We start from the raw sequence: 19,198 nt of genomic DNA on the forward strand, positions 1-19,198 counted from the left end.
TCACCTTTCCCTCTCTCTCTCTCTCTCTCAAATTATAATATCTCTATTTCTCTTTTGTTAAAATAGTGAAAACCAGACCAGTCAAAAGACGCTGCAAGTTTAAAGGTTAACAGTTAAAACTGTACTTAAACCAGGTAAAGCATTAATTCATTGGTTTAGTATTGGTTTAACCGAGCAGATCCAGATTTTAACCGTATCTTCTTAACATATTTCATTCACACCTCTTCAACTCTCTCTCTCAGGGACGACGTGGAAACCCAATCATGAAACCCATAATCCTCCTTCCCTGTCCATTCAAAAGACGCAACCCCTTCACCCTCACTCTCTATATATAGCCTCCTACCTCTCTCTCTGTTTTCATTGATCACAGAATCATAACACAACATGAGAAGTTTATCATTACCAGTGTTGTCACTGTTATTATTAGTGGTCGGTTTTAATGGGTTGTTCTGGGCAAGTGAAGGGAGGGTGCCCTTTGCATGTGACCCTAAGAATGGCATGACCAAGGGGTTTAAGTTCTGTAGGGTGAACGTGGCCGTTCATGCGAGGGTTCAGGATTTGATCGGACGGCTCACATTGCAGGAGAAGATAAGGCTGCTGGTGAACAATGCTATTGCAATTCCCCGGCTGGGGATTCAGGGCTACGACTGGTGGTCGGAGGCGCTTCACGGCGTCTCCAATGTGGGCCCAGGCACCAAGTTCGGTGGGGCCTTCCCTGCCGCCACTAGCTTCCCTCAAGTCATCTCCACCGCTGCTTCCTTCAACAACTCTCTCTGGAACCAAATCGGACGGGTCAGATTCTCCCTCCCTCCCTCCCTCTTTCATTCCTTTTTTTTTTTTCTTTTTGCTTTTAAAATATTTATCCCAACAAGATTCTCTCCTTTCCTTTCTTTATTTTTTTTTATTCTCCATCTCTCTCTGCCCATACGAAATTAATTATTTTATTATCTACATGTCACCAAACGCCGTGCTCCATTTTTTTAAAAAAATTAATTATTCAAATTCATCTCTTTCCATTCACTAGTTAGAGACATACAAATATTTTAGTTCACATTTTATTTCCCTCAACTTTAAGATATTGAGAAGACTGCAAAAATTAGTTTACGATAGAAGTTCTTCCCTGAATTTATAAAAACATTTTATTAACGAAACATAGTTTCTTTTTTAAAAAAGGGCATTTAAGAGTTCGGCTTTTTTTTTTAAAAAAAAGCCAATTGAGTTCGTGTATGTATATATATACCCAAAAACAAGAAAAAAAGATCAAACGAAGTATATTATTATATATATCTTTTACAAATTTGCTTTAAAATAATACGTTTATAATTAATTTTTGACAGGGACCAAATAAAAACTACAAGTCACATGTGTGTGTGTCTTGGATGATTGCTTAATTAAAATATTATACACATATGCGTCCCATGTGGCTTGACAACTTGGGAAGCATGTTATCGGAAAAGGATATATATATATATATATGAAATCCGAGAACCATCACCTCAGTCTGTTTACTGGAATGTGACAGCGATGTTGAGAGAGATCATAAGAAGACGTCTTCCTGGCTAGTAGTAGTAATTTTGTTTGTGGCCATAAATAATGCTTACCCAAAATCAAACTCCATTACCCACGCCATGCTTTCACCAAACTAACAGATAACAACAATAGCTTCGCATGACCTCTATCACTATACACAATTCTGGCTCTACCTGTCCCTGTCCTCTTATGTTCCGTGTTTTACCCACTCTTCGCATCATTTAATGTTCAAAGACCATCCTTCATTTGCTGTCCAATTAGTTTTTTCACTGTCAATTCATTTAATACCCAGTTGATAATATACCATTTCAATTAATCATTGCTTATCTGATACGTATACTGCATGCAATGCACACCACAGACCCAAAAGTTGATATTTAATTTCTTATAGTGTCTATATAAATTAATTAATTAGGTGATGTCTATACTGGTTATGGATACACATATATTATAGGTTAAATTTTACTGTGCATGGTGCAGAGCACCAACCAATGGGAACTGAAAGTGACCCTAGCTACTATAGCAAGTGGCAATGACCTTTTTTATTTTGTTTTGTTTTGTTTTGTTTTTTTTTTTGGTGCCACATTTTCTTTGTCTCTGGGGATATTTATGGAAAGTAATTCATTTCATAAGCTCCTTTTGCCACAACCATGACATGAGACCCAATAGAATAGCTAGCCAATATAGATACGCCCACACCCGCCGCTTTTTCCAAAACACTAAATAGGTTGTGACACCTTTTTTAACATATCGTGTTGGAGGTATTATCAATAACACTATTAACATACATGACGTTTAGATTCCATGGCTTTGGCGCTAGTGCTTGTTAATTTTGTACATTGAAATTAAAGGAATATACATTGGCTTTGTTTGTTGCAACTTTGCATGTGAAAATGACAGAGAGAAAGAAAAAGTTCCAATAGTGATATGTGTTACTGTGTTTGGCTGTGGCACAGGTGGTGTCTGATGAGGCAAGAGCGATGTACAATGGAGGAATGGCAGGGTTGACATATTGGAGTCCAAATGTGAATATATTTCGTGACCCTCGGTGGGGCCGAGGGCAGGAGACTCCCGGCGAAGACCCTGTCCTCGCCGGAAAGTATGCGGCCAGTTACGTCCGGGGACTCCAAGGTGACGGTGCCGGCAACCGCCTCAAGGTGGCTGCCTGTTGTAAGCACTACACTGCCTATGATCTTGATAACTGGAACCGCATAGACAGATTTCACTTTAACGCCAGGGTATGTATGCATGCTCTTCTCAAAGTAACTACTTTTAATTATTTAAAAAGTTAATTAAAAGGAAAAAAATATTTTATATCTCAAGGTAAAAAAAAGTTTGGCCTATCTATCCACTGTATGTCCAGCTAGCGAAGAAAGGTACAATAGAAAAAGAAGAGTGGTGGTTTTGTTTGTTTGTGACATCATTTTCGACTTTAATGAGGTTGTTTCAATTTTGTGGAAATGTTGGTGCAAGTGGTCGGTGGGAAGTGGCATCCACTTGTAACAATCCGTGAATCGACCCCATATCTAAAATAACGTGTTGTGGTCTCATCTATCAATCCAACATTCAATATTCAGTAATAATGAAAACTATAGCTAAAAATGATAGAACTTAAGAAGCAGAGATATATTAATGGGTGTGCGTAAATTGAACAATGAAGGTGAGCAAGCAAGACTTGGAAGACACGTATAATGTCCCATTCGAAGCGTGTGTGGTGGATGGCAAAGTGGCAAGCGTCATGTGCTCCTACAATCAAGTGAACGGCAAACCCACCTGTGCAGATCCAGACCTGCTTCGCAGCACCATTCGTGGCCATTGGCGTCTTAATGGGTCTCTTCTCTCTCTCTTTACTTTATATATATTATCTGATTGTTTTCTTCTATTAACACATACCTAACAAACAAATTAAAGTTCTTGTTTTCTACTTCATTTGCTTCTTAATTGAATAGGTACATCGTCTCCGATTGCGATTCAGTGCAGGTTCTGCATGAGAGCCAACACTACACCAAAACCCCGGAGGAAGCCGTGGCCAATTCTATTAGAGCGGGCCTTGATTTAGACTGTGGGCCCTACTTGGCGGTCTACACGGAAGGGGCCATAAGGAACAGGCTTCTTACAGAGAATGATGTCGACCTTGCATTGGCTAATCTCATCACAGTCCAGATGAGATTGGGAATGTATGATGGCGATCCATCAGCCCAACCCTACGGGAAGTTGGGCCCTAAGGATGTTTGCTCCCCGGCCCATCAGGAGTTGGCCCTTGAGGCTGCCCGACAGAGTATGGTTCTCCTGCAAAATAATGCAAATTCACTGCCATTATCCCCCACTCGTCATCGCACTGTAGCTGTCATTGGACCTAATTCCGATGCCACTGTTACCATGATAGGAAACTATGCCGGTAAGCAAAATAGCAAATAATTTCTCTAAATTTAAATCTTTATTATTTTTATTATGAAATTCCTTTTTAATATATTGAGCTATGATTATTCATAGGTGTGGCGTGTGGTTATACGACGCCGTTGCAGGGGATTGGGAGATATGTTAGGACCATTCATGAAGCAGGATGTGCAGGCATTGGTTGTGGCGGGAACCAGCAGTTTCGAGCTGCAGAAGGTGCGGCTAGGCAAGCCGATGCGACTGTCTTGGTGATGGGCCTTGATCAGTCCATAGAAGCTGAAGCCCGGGATAGAGTTGGGCTCCTCTTGCCTGGACTTCAACAAGAGCTCATCTCTAGAGTGGCCAGGGCCTCCAAAGGCCCAGTAGTGTTGGTCCTTATGTGTGGCGGGCCTGTTGATGTCTCCTTTGCCCAAAATGACCCTAAGATTAGTGCCATTCTGTGGGTAGGCTATCCTGGTCAAGCCGGAGGAACCGCCATAGCTGATGTTCTCTTCGGCACTACTAATCCAGGTAAACTCTAAACCACTTTCAATTAGGCCCAATATGGCCCAAATATCAAGTCAAACTCTTTAGCTAAAACTTTGATTGGGGTTTTTGTTGTAGGTGGAAGGCTACCAATGACGTGGTATCCACAAGATTATGTTGCTAAAGTTCCCATGACGACCATGGACATGAAGCCAAACCGAGCAACAGGGTACCCGGGAAGAACCTACAGATTCTACAAAGGCCCGGTAGTGTTTCCATTTGGGCATGGGCTTAGCTACACAAGATTCACCCACACCTTGGCCCAAGCCCCCAAAGAGGTCTCATTGGCTAGCCTTCAAGCCCTAACGAACTCAACCATATCAAACCAAGCAATGAGACTAAGCCATGTGGACTGTAACAAAGTAGTGAAATTGGGCTTCCATATTGACGTAAAAAATGAAGGCCCAATGGATGGGGCACATACCTTGCTAGTATTTTCAAAGCCACCTTCAGGAAGATGGTCTGAAACGAAGCGTTTGGTGAGTTTCCGTAAAGTTCATGTGCCTTCTGGGTCAAGCCAAAGAGTGAAGGTTGGTGTTCATTTGTGCGACCACCTTAGCGTTGTGGACAAGTTTGGGATTCGAAGAATCCCATTCGGTGAACACGAACTTCACATTGGTGATGTGAAGCACTCTCTTTCAGTGCAGGCCTTGCAAGTGCAAGAGATCAAGTCTTGAGAAAAAGACTAATTAACCATATGCTTGAGATTTTAGCATAGCAGCAATTATTAATATTATTGTTGGGCAAAGTCCAATTTGATAATTTGAAAATAGGGGAAATAAAAAAAAGAAAAAAAGAATGAGGTTATTGTGTGATTCGAGTTACGAAAATAAAGGAATATGTGAGATGAATAGAGCAGAGAAAGGTGGGATATATTTGTGAGCCAGAAATGGTGTCAGCAAGTGTACTTACTATATTGGCACTTTTATTTGTTTACATGACAGGTGTTGAATTGGCGAACTTGTTGATAATACTCAATTCTGGTTTCTTTTCATTTTGAATTTTTTTTTTAAATATGAACGGGATGGCTGATGCAATTAAAAACAGACAAACAAAAGCAAGGGTTTGCAAGTTACCATTTTCTTTTGGATGAATGATAAAGAGGTTCCATAAAAATTGATTAATTTAAATTAAAGTTTAAGTGTTAAATTTGAAAAATTTATAACTTAATATCTCAATTTTATAATTTTATTGTGATGAATTTGTAATTTATTTTTTAAATTTTAATATAGTTGAAAAATAAAAAAATATTTTTTTGTTAAAATTTAAAATACAAGTTGCAAATTCATTACAACAAAGTTGTAAAATTTAGAGATTGGGTTACAAATTTTTAAAATTTAATACTTGAGACCTAATTTAAATTAATTGGTCAATTTAAAACCTTTCTGACATTCTCCCTTTTCTTTTACTTTGTTCACTACCAGAAAAAAAATGAAAATCCATCACAAATAAGAAAAATTCATCATTAATTTTAGATTTGGTGACAAATTATCAGTCACTAATTTAGTAACCCAAATGAATCTGTCACTAATTTAGTAAAGAAAAATATCTATCACTAATTAATAAAATTTTGTAGCTAATTTATTTTATAATTAAAAAGTTTTGTGAGTCCAATCACTGCTATGTCACCTCACAAGTATACATAACTCACCACCCATCATGTGTTGCCACTTGGACCTTTAAGTCATGCCATTGCTATGATGTCAACAATCTATTTTAATTTTATTTAAATGTGATGTTGTCTCATCTCAAACTCAAGACTTTTTTCTTTTCATACATGCTTTTTGTCAATTGAGCTGTGATAACCTTTCATTATTGATGTACAAATATATATATATATATATATATTATTTAATTGAACATATATATTTAACCTAAATATATTTTTTTATATTTAATATATTATTATTTAAGTATGTTGATAATGTGTACTATCAGATACACACATTAATACATTAATATATAAATCAATATCTATTATTAGTTAATAAATATATTATTTAATACCAAATAATATATATTATGAAAATTAATATTTGTATATATTGTTCTTTATTATCTATGTTATAATTAAAATATTTTTATATGGTAAAAATTTATTTTATATTTAAATTTACATAATAAAAAATATTTTTTATTTTTATATCATTTTGTATTATATATTTTACTTACAATAAGAGAAAAATTATTTGTATAATTATTTAATTTGATAATTGTGAAGATTTTTTTTTATGTGAACCACTGCATGTATATTATAAATTATTTGTCTTTATAAAATATTTAATCTCATTTTACTATTTTTTTAATTAAAGATATTTGTCACTAATATAAAGATTTAGTAACAAAAATTAGTAACAAATTTAAATTGGTCACTAAATTTATAAAATTTGATTAAAATATGACGACATCTTATATCTATAACTAATCTATCACTAATTTATGTATTCAATGACAGATTTTAGTTCGTCACAAAATTTCTATCACTAGTGTCTATAATTAGTGATGAATTAGAGATCTATCACTAAATGCTCGTCACTAATTTTAATTTTTTTAATAGTGACTTTTATGCAATTTGAATGCCCGTTATTTGCCCAACTGATACAAGACACTTGATATCAAACACATCAATCATTGAACTATTTTTATTAGGTTATTTAAGTGTGAGTAGATTTAAACTAATGTAACAAGTCACTTGTAAAATAAAGTTAACTTAATAATTAATATAAAATAAAAAAATAATTTTAAATTTTAAATTTTAAGATTGAGTTAAGATATGATACTTTTTTATTACTTTTGTTTCCTTCTTCTCTCCTTCCTTGTCAAGTGGTCGCCCTACATCACTAACAAAGACTTTCCCTAAAGCCACCTCAACTTTAGAGGATTTGCCCCCTAGATTGAGTGTACGAGAAGCAACGCTACAAAAAGAGACCATTAGAGCAGGCCTTGATTTTAATTTTGTCAAGTTCCTGTCAGTCTACACTGAAGGGGACATTATGAACAAAACTTGTCCCCTGATTCAAAGTAGTGTTATGTTGCACAACTAATTTAGCGGTTTGGTAAAAATCGAGTGCACTAGATTAATCTTGTTAAGCAGTTTGACCCAGCCTAATACTTTCAATATCAAGATAAATTAAGTTGAGCGAAACTTGAACACCAAACCTAATAAATTTAATTAATTAGCCTGGTCAAAACCCTGCAAATTTTCATAGAATCAGCAAAATGTTTGGCTCTAACTTGTAAGTTAAATAAAAATTGCAAAACGTATAAGTGAAAACATTTTAATTAGGTTTGAGTTTTACTACTAAAATCACGTGGAAATAAACACAAAGTTGGTGGCTTCCTCAACTGCTCCTATATTCTCGCGTACAAGTTTCTCTTTCCCATTCATTTCAACTCAACAACACCCAAAGCCGAGGTTTAGAAATTATTCAAACCGATGCATATTTTGCTAAGTTGATCAAGAAAAGTAGAAAACTGTTGGCCTCAAAAAAAAAAAAAAAAGGGATCGACAAAACATAACAGTAAATTGTCAAATCGGTTGGCAACGTTGGGCAGGAAAACCCAGCATCATTGTTGCACATACACAAAGAGATAGAGATCCATAAATATAGAGATGTGTGTGCAATACTTCATTTACATGTATGTGTTCCGAGTTCATCATCTGGGAATTGGCATGATGAGACGGTGGATCTTAGGCTTAGCTATTGTATGCGTCTGCATTTTCTGGAGAAGCTTTGGTGCGTAACATTCACAAGAGCATGTTGTTCACTGTTTAAGTACTTGACCGTTTAATTAGGTTTTGGTGATTATGAGGGGTTTGATTAATTACAGGGATTAATGGTGATGAATATGAGCCTCAAACACAGACAGGTGGTGCTGATCCAGCTCAAATTGTCGCCAGAGCATTGCTCTGTTTCAACGATAAATATGTGAGTTCCATTATGTTGCTCTATTGAACACAGTATATGTTTTCTTTTTTCTTTTTTTTGAATAAAAAGCCATGGCAAAACGTGCAAAGACATAAAGGTAGGTTTCTACAATGAAATATTATAATGTCAAAATTTCCTCAGCATGTCTGGTGAGCCTTAAAATTAGCGCATTTATTTACTTTTTTGTAAATATAGTCAAAAGAAACCATCCAATCCCTTATAATGAGATCTTTAATTTTCTTGATAATCACTAAAAGTGAATGATTATTGGGGTGGTTGCGTTCAATAAGTGACAGAACATTCATAGGATCATAATAGACATTAATTTTAAAGAACTTCTCTTCTTAATAAAGGTTAAGATCTTTCAAGATTCCCATAAGCTTAATTGCGATACTAGAAAATCCCTTAATCCAATTACCTATGTGATCTCTAATAATGCTTCCATATGTAGCAGCACCGTTAATGCTGGCTAAGCCATTAATGTCAATTTTAACCCACCCAAGATCTGGAGGGATCCATTTAGCTTCATATTTTTTGTTTCTTTTACCTATACTGGTTGATTTTTGATTGAAGCTTTAGGTTATTGATAATTTATTGAGTGTTGGAGAATGCAATGTCACTATCTAGGATATCATTTTCTGAGTATAACTTTTTCCATCTAGCTTTCCATATGTTTCGGCAAGCTTGAGTAAAAAATCTTTGCCAAGGTGTTCTTGTACTCATGCTTCTTGCTTCGTTTGTAACATTCAAATCATCAAATCCTGTGCATGAAGAGAAAAGAAAGTATTAAGTTTGGCAAGATTGACTTATTTTTTCCAAATCTCATAAGTTTCCTTACAATCACATAAAATATGAATAGAAAAGTTAGAAGAGTTACAATCAAGAGAGCAAGTATGATATAGAGGAGTATCTCCATTGGCATATGTATAGTTTATTTGGAGACAATCCCTGGCAACTTTTCAAAGAAAACATAATATGTATTTTTAAGTACATATTGGACACTAAAGTTTACTATAGATTTTGTTATGTGTTGGGTTTGGCTCACTTCCTTTCTACGTGGATGAGGCCCATTATTGAAGTCCTTATGAGTTTCATTATCTAAAATAGAGAGGGTTCAAATTAAGGTAATTGGGAGGGGTATATTCAAGATTTAGGTGTAGCCATTTGAGAGAGTACGAGAGAAAATTACTTTCACATGTTCACATCACAATTTTGATAAATATATGTTTGCGTATTTGTTAACCGTTGGATAGGCCTTGAATTTTGTCAGCTGGCTCAAACCATTTGGTTCATCATTTTCAACAATTAGATTGTCGATTCACTGCCTGGTGTGTGTATATGATAATTACTCTGTTTACACTAGAGCTTGAAGTAGGGTGTTTTTCATCTTCTTCATTCTTGTTTATAAGCCTATTGCTTTGGTAGATTGTTAGCAATTATTTGTGTATCTAATTGAGACTTCCTTGTATCTTATTTTGATCACAGTGATTCGTTTTCGTTGGTTGACCTGTAGTTTTTTTTTCTTAAGGGTTTACCTACATCAATAAATTTTTGTGTCTTTCGTTGTATTGTACAATTTATTTTTTTGTTATATATTTGTTTAATTGTCCTCTAAAGTGATGGTATTTTTTTTTGTGGCACATATAAATTATTGGGTTGTGCTTTTCTCTTCAATGCCTATATTAATTTGTTTGTTTATTTTTACTTGACCAGCTGTATTAATTTGTTTGTTGAATAAAACATGTTTCTCCAAATATATGTGCAATACATGAAACCTTAAAAGTACATGAGATGTATTACAAAACCTAAGAGAATGGAATATTTATTATTGTTGGGTTAAAAGTTTCAGATATACAAGAGCTGCGAAGAATCATGGAGATTGAACGAAGCTGGCAACCTGAAGGTGCCAAAAGATAAAACTGAAGAATTCTGTGAAGGCCCATGTCTTTCGGAGACATACCTGGTCCTTTCATGCATCGACGACATTTTCATCAACTTCGTCTTTTACAACAGAGCAACCATTCAGGACATTAAGGATACTGTTCAGGCTGGTTGTGGCTATGGTCCCCAAAGAGGTCTCTTCAAATTCTTATTCATTACTTGTTTATCAATATGTTTTTTTTAATTCAGACTGTTTAAAGACCCTATGGATAATTTTGAATTGATTTGGTGGTGCAGGAAATTTTGATGTAGAGAAACAAATCCAGGCTGAAGAAAACAGAGCAGAGAAGGCTTCCAGCCATGTTCTGTTATTGGGGCTTGCCTTCCTCATCATGGGACGTGGCCTCTTCCTCTAAATATTAATATATTTTCACACACACACACAGAGAGTAGTATAGTACTATATTATAATTTTCTTCAATTTTATAAGTAATATAACTTATATATGCTTCTTGTATAAGTTACTTGTATTACATCGTTACCAATATAAATAAATAATAATAATAATAATAAAAATGGAAATTCATATGACTTGCTGTAAGTTTTACATTACATTTTGATATTGATGGTATATTGGCTTGATGGCAGTGGCAAACCTACGTATTGTTGAAGGTGGGCAATTGCCCCCTTCAACTTGGGGAAATTATAAGGAGAGGTAAGAGTGTTAAAAATTTGCCCCTATTGTTTCTATAATTTTAAACCCATTAGACCAGAATTAAAATGTATTTGAGTTCAAAAATATTTGGGTCTTTTATATTTCACTTAAGCCTAATAGATTTTAATTTTAAATTTATTATCTTTAAATTTAGATTACCTTGATGAGAATATAATTTTAATTTTCCTTTTTAATATTTTACAAAACTCAAGTCAAACTAAATAATAAATAACCCTAATAAAAATAAAATCTGAAATTTTAAAGCATAGAAAAACTAAAAGAAGACTGAAAGACAAGAAGATGGAGAGACTCTTTATTAGATAATAGAGTTTGAGATGAGAGACAAAGTGAATCATGTGAGAATGTGAGATTAAGTGTAAGAAACTGATTAAAGCTAGCAATGATATTGCTTGTTGTCACAATAATTATAGAAAGAGCTTTTTCTATTGTGAAGTTTGTGAAAAGTTAATTGTGTAATCGAATAGAAAACTTATAGTTTAATAGTATTAACAATGAGTTAATCATTCAATAGTTTCAAAATATGAAATCACATAGAGAAAACTTATAAGATATGTAAATATTTATTTTATATATTAAGTTTTTATTTTTTAATTATTTTTACAGTTTATATAATTTATGCCCCCCATCTACTGAAGATTCTACGTCCGCCACTGCTTGATGGCATTGATACATTGATCTTAAAAATATAGTTAAAAAAATCTTATTATTTAAAAATATCTCTTGCAATCCAAAACTAAAAATAATGACCAAAAGTAATTATTATTAAGTGAAAATAATATAAATATAATTAGTATTATATATCAATATAAGACATTAAATATATCGCAGGTGGTCTGTTTTACACATATCGTGAATAATATGACTTGTTTTTCTTTTTAATTCTATGTAATTAACTGAGTTTAACTATTTAATATTTTTATATATTAAAAATAATTGAATTCTTAATCTCTACTCACACCTCACCTCACCCATCTCAGGTGGTGAATAGAATGAAAAAAATATAAAACATTCATCTTACATGGGAAAAAAAGAAGGTAATTAAGAAAAGCCCATTGCTAGGTTGATCACTGTTTGAAAAATCAATTTATTTTGTATCACTTCCTTACAAAACTGACCTAAGATTGTGGATATAAGTTAAGAATTCAATTATTTTAAGATAAGCTTTTTATAGCCCTCTTACTAGAATGCATGGCGCACATGATATGGACTATGAAATAAATTCATTAGCATGAACTGTGTGCAAAGAAAGGTGGCAACGTAATCAGCTACATCAATTATCTTTGTTAAGTAAAGTTATTATTTCGTATTCACTTGTTAGTGAGCGCAGATGAAGAATTTAGTTAATCAGCTCCAACTGTCTGTCACTCATGTGCACAATAAGCGCGCGCGCGCGCGCACACACATGTAAACACCAATAACAAACATGTTTTTCATCTTGAAGCATGTCATAACTCTTCCTCTTTTATCCAAGGACTGCATCAAACTAATTTGATGTGTCAGGATTTATCTATTCCTTGGCCAAGGCATGTCCAAATAGAGTTAGATAAGATGCTATACCGTTGGAATTGTTAAGCATCTTTATTATGCATGACACATACTGACATGAAGCCAGAATGGGACATGAAAATATTGCTTAGTGTTGGCGTGTTAACTTTTCTGATTCCTTTCTTTCTTGTCATCAAGTGAAGAGAAAGAATGAAAGATGTAGTAATTAACTTGTATATCATACTCCTTAGATTTTCATGCATGGATTTCATTTGCTGCAACTTAAACGGTTTCAGTCAAATTGAATGTACTCTTTTTTCCTTTCCCTCTGTTTTCCCTGACACTGCCTAATTTTATCCTTTTTTCAAGCTTGATTTCTGAAACTGTACATCAAGATGACCAAACTTCTCTGCTTAAAGAAAGAGTAGCATATTATAAGAAGGTGAGAAATTGCTTGGTTCCCTCTTTTGCATGAGTATATATGTATTTTATGCTTACTCTTAGTTGTAAACTTTCATATCATCACATGCTAGAAATTGCTGGTTATTGTATTGGTGGATGAGCTTGAATATTTGAAGCCTGAATTCCAATGTCAGTTGGATGAGTTGAATAACTTGCGTGCAAAATCTCACTTGCCTGAGGACAGCGGCGTCAATGATTAAGGATTTGCACAACCCAGTAAAAGCTTTTACCAAGCACTGATTTTTAGTAAGAATGTTTTATCAATAGCAGTTGCTTGAATACTGTAAAATGTCAAATCGTTTGCCTATGTCATATGTCTCACATTGCCTGATCTAATGCAATGCATGAAGTTGATAACTTTTGCTGTTATTTATTATTCTCTTTTTCCTCGACATTGATGCAGCCTGCTGGATTGGATTCTCAGTCTTCATGGAATAATAAAAATGCTCAATTTTTTTCCTCAAACTCAGTGCTTATCGACAAGCAGTTTCAGTTTCTGCCATATACTAAGAACTATTAAGAACTAATATGTTGCAAGTCCGTCAGGTTTTATAGTAAAGGTGTTCTTATTTGTCTTGATAATTTGTTGTGACTTGTTTTCATTCATAACTAGTAGTTAAGTTTATTTGGTTCTTAACTAGCTTAAGTAATGCTATTATTAGACCATAAAAGAAGTCATACATCTAAAGATTAAAAGATAAATTATAAATGTATAAGTTTAGGAAATATCTAACCAAATAGCTTAAACTATTTTGGTGGAATACACTATCTTTAAGCATATTTAATATAAGAAATCTAATATGATATTACATTCATTCGATAAGGGACCGAAAAAAAGAAAAAAAATGAAATAATGAAATGAAAAAAAATGAGAAAAAAAAAGTAATAGAGGGAATATTAAAAAATAGATTATAAATATATAAGCTTTGAAAGTATCTAACCAAATAGCTTAAGCTATTGTAATGGAATATACTATCCTTAAACATACTTAATATAAAAAATCTAATAGCTATGATCACTCCATGTTAGCCAGTCAAAATATTAACATTGAAGAACTTAGAGACATGTGGGGTTTTTGCATCCAACTTTTTTATTGTATTTTGGACTTCTTGGGAGATCTTAGGTATATTGTTAACACATGAGTTCCTTGAGCTTGCAACTTGTGGGATTGAAGAAAAACAGGATTTTCCATATCACTACTCTTATTATTCCAAAGCAGGAGTCAACTTCAGACTCAGTAAGATCTAATGATCATATATAAAGTTAATGCTTTCAGTTTTCAGTTTTATATACTCTTACTGGGCATTGCTTTAATGCTTTTCACTACACCATTGGGCTCTAATGATATTTTTTTCATGTTTTAAAACACTACCTTCTCTGAGGTATGATTCTCATAAACTCTTCAAGTGGAAAGGCTGTTTCAATCCTCATTATATTGCTATTATGGATCAAGTGAGAAAATATTTATCATATCCCTTATATCTCGTATATATAACATCTCTTATGTGTAGTTGTAGACATGTATCATTACAAAAAAGCAACCAATTAGCGATAGAATAACTTTTTGTCATTAATCCGTTGTTAATTCTATTGTTAATTTAGCGATGAAATATGTCATAATTAAAATTTTGTCATTATTTCATCGTTAATCCATCAGAAATAATTTAACAATAAAATTTACCATTAATTTTTAGAATATCTTATTCTAATTTAGTGATGAAATTTGAGATAGAAAATTTTATCACAAAGCTTTATGTCTAAATTCCATCACCAATTCCATCACAAATTATATTCAATTTTTATTATTTATAATATATATTTATGTATAATTTATTAAATAATTTATTGATATGCTATAAATAAATACTTTAAAAATTATAATTTAAAATAATTTATTATTTTAACTTATTTTTATATTATTAATAATAATTCTTTAAATTGTATAATTAAATATCATTATTTAAAAATAAAATAAAATAAAAAAATATTAAGTAATAAAAACTTACAATATCATATATTATATAGATACAAATTATAATATAATATATAATGAAAATAAAATATTTTTTAATTTAATATTAAATTTAGTATCAAAAATATATTTTAAAGTAAAATATACTATAAATAATTATTATATATCAATTAATTTTACCATATTAATAACTAAATATAATGTTAAAAATAAGTAAATTTAAATAATATATTTATCAATATATATGTGTGGTTAAATATTATATATTTAATTTATCGATTAAGATTGAAATTTTTTTAACTCAACTGATAATAAGGTGGACTCAAAGGCATTAGAAGGTGTGAGATTGCAAGCTTGAGCTTGGCCAAGGCATAATTGAAAGTAATAATATTTGAGGTGAGAGTGAGGTGGTGTTGAGTTAGCACTGATCCATTAGGTGATAAGGCGATGGTGAGGTGGCATTTGTCCACCAAGATGATGTGGCAATGATGTTTTGATTAGCCTAAAAATTTGCGATAGAATTAGTAATGAAATAAGTCCTTTGAAAAATTTGCAATATAATGCATTTTGTCGTAAAATTGAAATAGTTTATTCTTATTTAGTGACGAAAATTTATCGTCAATAATTGCAAATTCTATCACTAATAAATTAGTAACAGTGTTTTTACTAATAAAAATATTTTGTTGCTAACTTGTTTAACAATAGAATTTTCATGGATTTTACGTTGCTAATCAACTGTTTTTTTATAGTGTATATAATACAAAATATTAATTTTTGATATATTTCATATAAATGAAAGTCACAGGTTTTTTTCTGTGTGAAAATTTTGGTAAAGCTTGCTACTTCTCCAATGCAAATAGAATCTTCAACAATTTACTAAGAAAAGCGAGGATCTTGCCCATAACTTCTGTGGAGCATTTAAGTTACAAAAGTAAAAATAAGTCCAAATTTATATCAGATGGAGATTTGATCAAAACAAGTCTTCAAGCTTCAATCTAGCAACGAAATGACCCCTCACTAATCAACTGAAAGTACAAGATCAATTACACTATATATTTGAGACAAAAAAATTCACTGAAAAACATTTCAATTATAAAAATTAATAGAATAACAAAAAGAATAAATAGGAAGTTACATTAGAAATAGTTAATGCAGAAATCATTTTACATAATGATGTACACGATAATTATTTTCAACTTCTAAGTTACAAAATCATTAAAATTGTTAGAAAGTGCACAAATAATTAGTGAAAGTAAATAAAATAAAATAATTAAAAATTATAGAGAAGTTAGAAAAAGTAATAAAAGATGACACAATAAATTTAACATAATGAAACCCCCAATGTGAGGGACAAAAAAACCATGAGCAATGAGCAAGTAATTTCACTATAAAAAATGAGGATTACAATAATTGTCTCTGTTGTGGGAGATGGAGAGACAAGAGATATATAAAGTTTCTTATCAGCTAAAAATATTATCTTGAATAATAATAAATACTTACTAAAATATCAAATAGAGATATGATTGATTTATACTAAGATAATATATAAAAATAATCATAAAGAATTATAAGGATTTGAGTCATAATCTCAACAAACTTTCCCTTGACTCAAATTTGGTAATGGTCGTAATTGCCAAGTAGTCCTAAAAGACAATCAAGTGTTGCGAATACTAATTAAGACCAAGTAATGCTTGAACTTAATATTAGGAAGAGGGTTCGCTTCTATTGGATTTTGATATGCTTCATAACAATTTCAACAATTACAACAATATCTTTAATAAAGTGATATCTAATGTCTATCTGTTTAGTCTTTGAGTTATACCTGTCATTATTAGTTAAATGAACATCACTTTGATTATCACAGAAAATATTAGTAACTCCTTAGGTAACACCAAATTCAATAATAAGATCTCACAACAAAATAGCCTCCTTTACACCCTCAGTTGTCGCTATATACTCTATTTTAGTTGAGGATAATGCAAAAATAGATTGAAAAGATGCTCTCCAGCTAATAGAAGAGCCATAAAGGGTGAAAATATAAGCAGGAAGAGACTTTCATCCATTAAAATCACGACTACGATCAGAGTCAGTAAAACTAACAACATCGTTAGATATATCTTTATTCCTATCAAATACTAGACCAATATCATAAATGCCTTTTAAATAATGGAGGATCCATTTAACAGCATCCTAATGACCTTCTCCAGGATTGTACATGTATCTATTTACCACACTTACTGCATATGCAAGATCAGGTCTAGAACATACCATAGCATACATAAGACCACCAACAGCACTTGAATAAGAAACTCTTGACATTTTTTTAATATGCTTTTTAGATTCTAGGTAAAAATCATTAGATAATTGAAAATGAGTAGCAAGATGAGTAGGCACAAGTTCACGCTCACTCATATTAAATCGATCAAGTACCTTTAAAATATATTTCTTTTAAGATACAAATAATTTACCAGCTTGATGATCTCTGTAACTTTCCATGCTAAGAATTTTCTTTGTTGTACCAAGGTTCTTCATATCAAACTTCTTCCTAAGTTATTGTTTTAATTTATTAATTAAAGATTTCTCTTCAGAAGCAATAAGAATGTCATCAACATAAAGCAACAAATATAGAAAGGATTCATGGAAAAATTGTTTAAAATAAACACAATTATAATATTTTCTTCTATTAAAGCCTTGCTCAATCATAAAAGCATCATATTTTTTATACCACTGTTTAAGAGCTTATTTTAAGGCATATAAAGATTTTTTCAATTGATAAAAACAATGTTCCTTTTTTAGAACCATAAATCCTTTAGGTTGCTTTATGTAGATCTCTTCATTGAGTTCTTTATGTAAAAATAATGTTTTAACATCAAATTGCTCTAGCTCCAAATCAAATAATGTACTAAAGACAAGTAGCACACGAATAGAGGTGTGACAAACAACTACAGAGAAAATATCGTTAAAATCAACACCTTCCTTTTGATGACATCCTTGAACAACTAACCATGCCTTCTACCTTGCATCCTCAATCCTAAAGATACCATTTTTCTTTTTATATATCTACTTATGTCTTAAAGCTCGCTTGCCTTTAGGAAGCTCACATAAGTCCCAATACCATTCTTATGGAGACCCTCAATTTCTTAATTCATGGCCAATAACCACTTAAATGAATTAGCACAAGAAATAGTTTCAGAATAACTTGAAGGCTCAATACCTTTAAAAATCTCTTGTGTAATAGAAAATGCATAAGCAACTAATTTATCATTAGTGTATTGAGCATGCCTTTTGATATCCCTTCTTAGACAATCTCGAGCAATAGAATATTCCTACTCTTGATAGATAGTAGAATACTTGTAACATCATCATGTATTTGATCATCACATCTTCCATCAGAGGAAGATTCTATAATAGAGGAAGGAGTAATAGCTTTCACCTTTAACTCTACCTTTTCATTAGTACTCTGCTCATTACTTGCACCAATAGAAGGAGAAACACAAGAATTTTCCCAGAAAAAAATAATGCATCTTTATTAAATGTAACATCTCTACTAAGAATAACTTTCTTTCCATTAGAGTTAGAACACCATAACCAATATCCTTTAGACTCATATGCATATCCAAGAAATATACACTTTTTAGCTTTTGGAGCTAATTTACTATCATTAACATATACATATACAAGACACTCAAAAATTCTTAAATTAGAATAGTTAATAGGGTTACCTGACCAAATTTTTTCTAAAACTTAGAAACCAAGTGATGTGAGAGGTGAACATTTGACTAAATAACATGCAGTAGAGGTAGCTTCAACCCATAAATCATGCTAATGCCATAACCCAGCATTAGAGAGCATACAACGTGCTATCTCAAGTAGAGTTCTGTTAATGCATTTTGCAACACCATTTTACTAGAGCTTTCGTACAAGTATATTATGTTTCATAATGATATTATTAGTATAGAACTCATTAAAATCATTTTCACAAAATTCTAACCCATTGTTTGTTTTCAACTTTTAACCTTTCTCCTTGTTTGATGTTCAACAAAAATTTTTCACTTCTGAAAATAAGAGAAAGCGTCATTTTTACGTTTGAGGAAATAAACCCAAACTTTATAAGAATTGTCATCAATAATAGTCATCATATAATGGCATCCTCTAATAGAAGAATATTTTAAAGGTCCTCATAAATCAAAATGTACATAGTCAAGAACACCTTTAGTTGTAACATCCTGATTTTTCTTTAATAAAGAAATTGTGGAATTTAGGTTTTGAGGAAAAAAATGA

General features: G+C 32.1%; 2 protein-coding genes across 3 annotated transcripts; both read left to right on the forward strand.

Moving 5' to 3' along the window:
* The first annotated feature begins 354 nt into the window (after nucleotides 1–354).
* Nucleotides 355–5,428, forward strand: LOC129293436 (beta-D-xylosidase 1-like). Its single transcript, XM_054931410.1, has 6 exons — nucleotides 355–792; nucleotides 2,487–2,768; nucleotides 3,191–3,360; nucleotides 3,480–3,928; nucleotides 4,024–4,437; nucleotides 4,531–5,428. The coding sequence occupies exons 1-6, from the start codon at nucleotides 385–387 to the stop codon at nucleotides 5,127–5,129; spliced, it is 2,322 nt and encodes a 773-aa protein (XP_054787385.1). The 5' UTR covers nucleotides 355–384; the 3' UTR covers nucleotides 5,130–5,428.
* Nucleotides 5,429–8,032: 2,604 nt separating this feature from the next.
* LOC129293905 (uncharacterized) lies at nucleotides 8,033–10,848 on the forward strand. Of its 2 annotated transcripts, none has more exons than XM_054932029.1 (4): nucleotides 8,033–8,189; nucleotides 8,284–8,381; nucleotides 10,225–10,456; nucleotides 10,560–10,848. In XM_054932029.1, the coding sequence occupies exons 1-4, from the start codon at nucleotides 8,066–8,068 to the stop codon at nucleotides 10,676–10,678; spliced, it is 573 nt and encodes a 190-aa protein (XP_054788004.1). In that variant the 5' UTR covers nucleotides 8,033–8,065; the 3' UTR covers nucleotides 10,679–10,848. The 2 variants fall into 2 exon arrangements, with proteins under 2 accessions (XP_054788004.1, XP_054788005.1); XM_054932030.1 differs by having other exon boundaries at nucleotides 8,034–8,189; nucleotides 10,231–10,456.
* The last annotated feature ends 8,350 nt before the right edge of the window (nucleotides 10,849–19,198 follow it).

This window comes from Prosopis cineraria, unplaced genomic scaffold (assembly GCF_029017545.1).
Source record: "Prosopis cineraria cultivar Desert tree isolate PC_DT_omini unplaced genomic scaffold, ASM2901754v1 PC14, whole genome shotgun sequence".
Taxonomy (NCBI): Eukaryota; Viridiplantae; Streptophyta; class Magnoliopsida; order Fabales; family Fabaceae; genus Prosopis; species Prosopis cineraria.

What these genes read in the sequence shown, in the direction of transcription:
- LOC129293436 (XM_054931410.1), top strand. Translation starts at nt 385, where the DNA reads ATGAGAAGTTTATCATTACCAGTGTTGTCACTGTTATTATTAGTGGTC. An exon ending in GGCCATTGGCGTCTTAATGG is followed by an intron (nt 3,361 to 3,479) that starts GTCTCTTCTCTC and finishes TTAATTGAATAG; the next exon opens with GTACATCGTCTCCGATTGCG. An exon ending in CTTCGGCACTACTAATCCAG is followed by an intron (nt 4,438 to 4,530) that starts GTAAACTCTAAA and finishes TTTTTGTTGTAG; the next exon opens with GTGGAAGGCTACCAATGACG.
- LOC129293905 (XM_054932029.1), top strand. Translation starts at nt 8,066, where the DNA reads ATGTGTGTGCAATACTTCATTTACATGTATGTGTTCCGAGTTCATCAT. An exon ending in CATTTTCTGGAGAAGCTTTG is followed by an intron (nt 8,190 to 8,283) that starts GTGCGTAACATT and finishes GATTAATTACAG; the next exon opens with GGATTAATGGTGATGAATAT. An exon ending in TCTGTTTCAACGATAAATAT is followed by an intron (nt 8,382 to 10,224) that starts GTGAGTTCCATT and finishes TTGGGTTAAAAG; the next exon opens with TTTCAGATATACAAGAGCTG.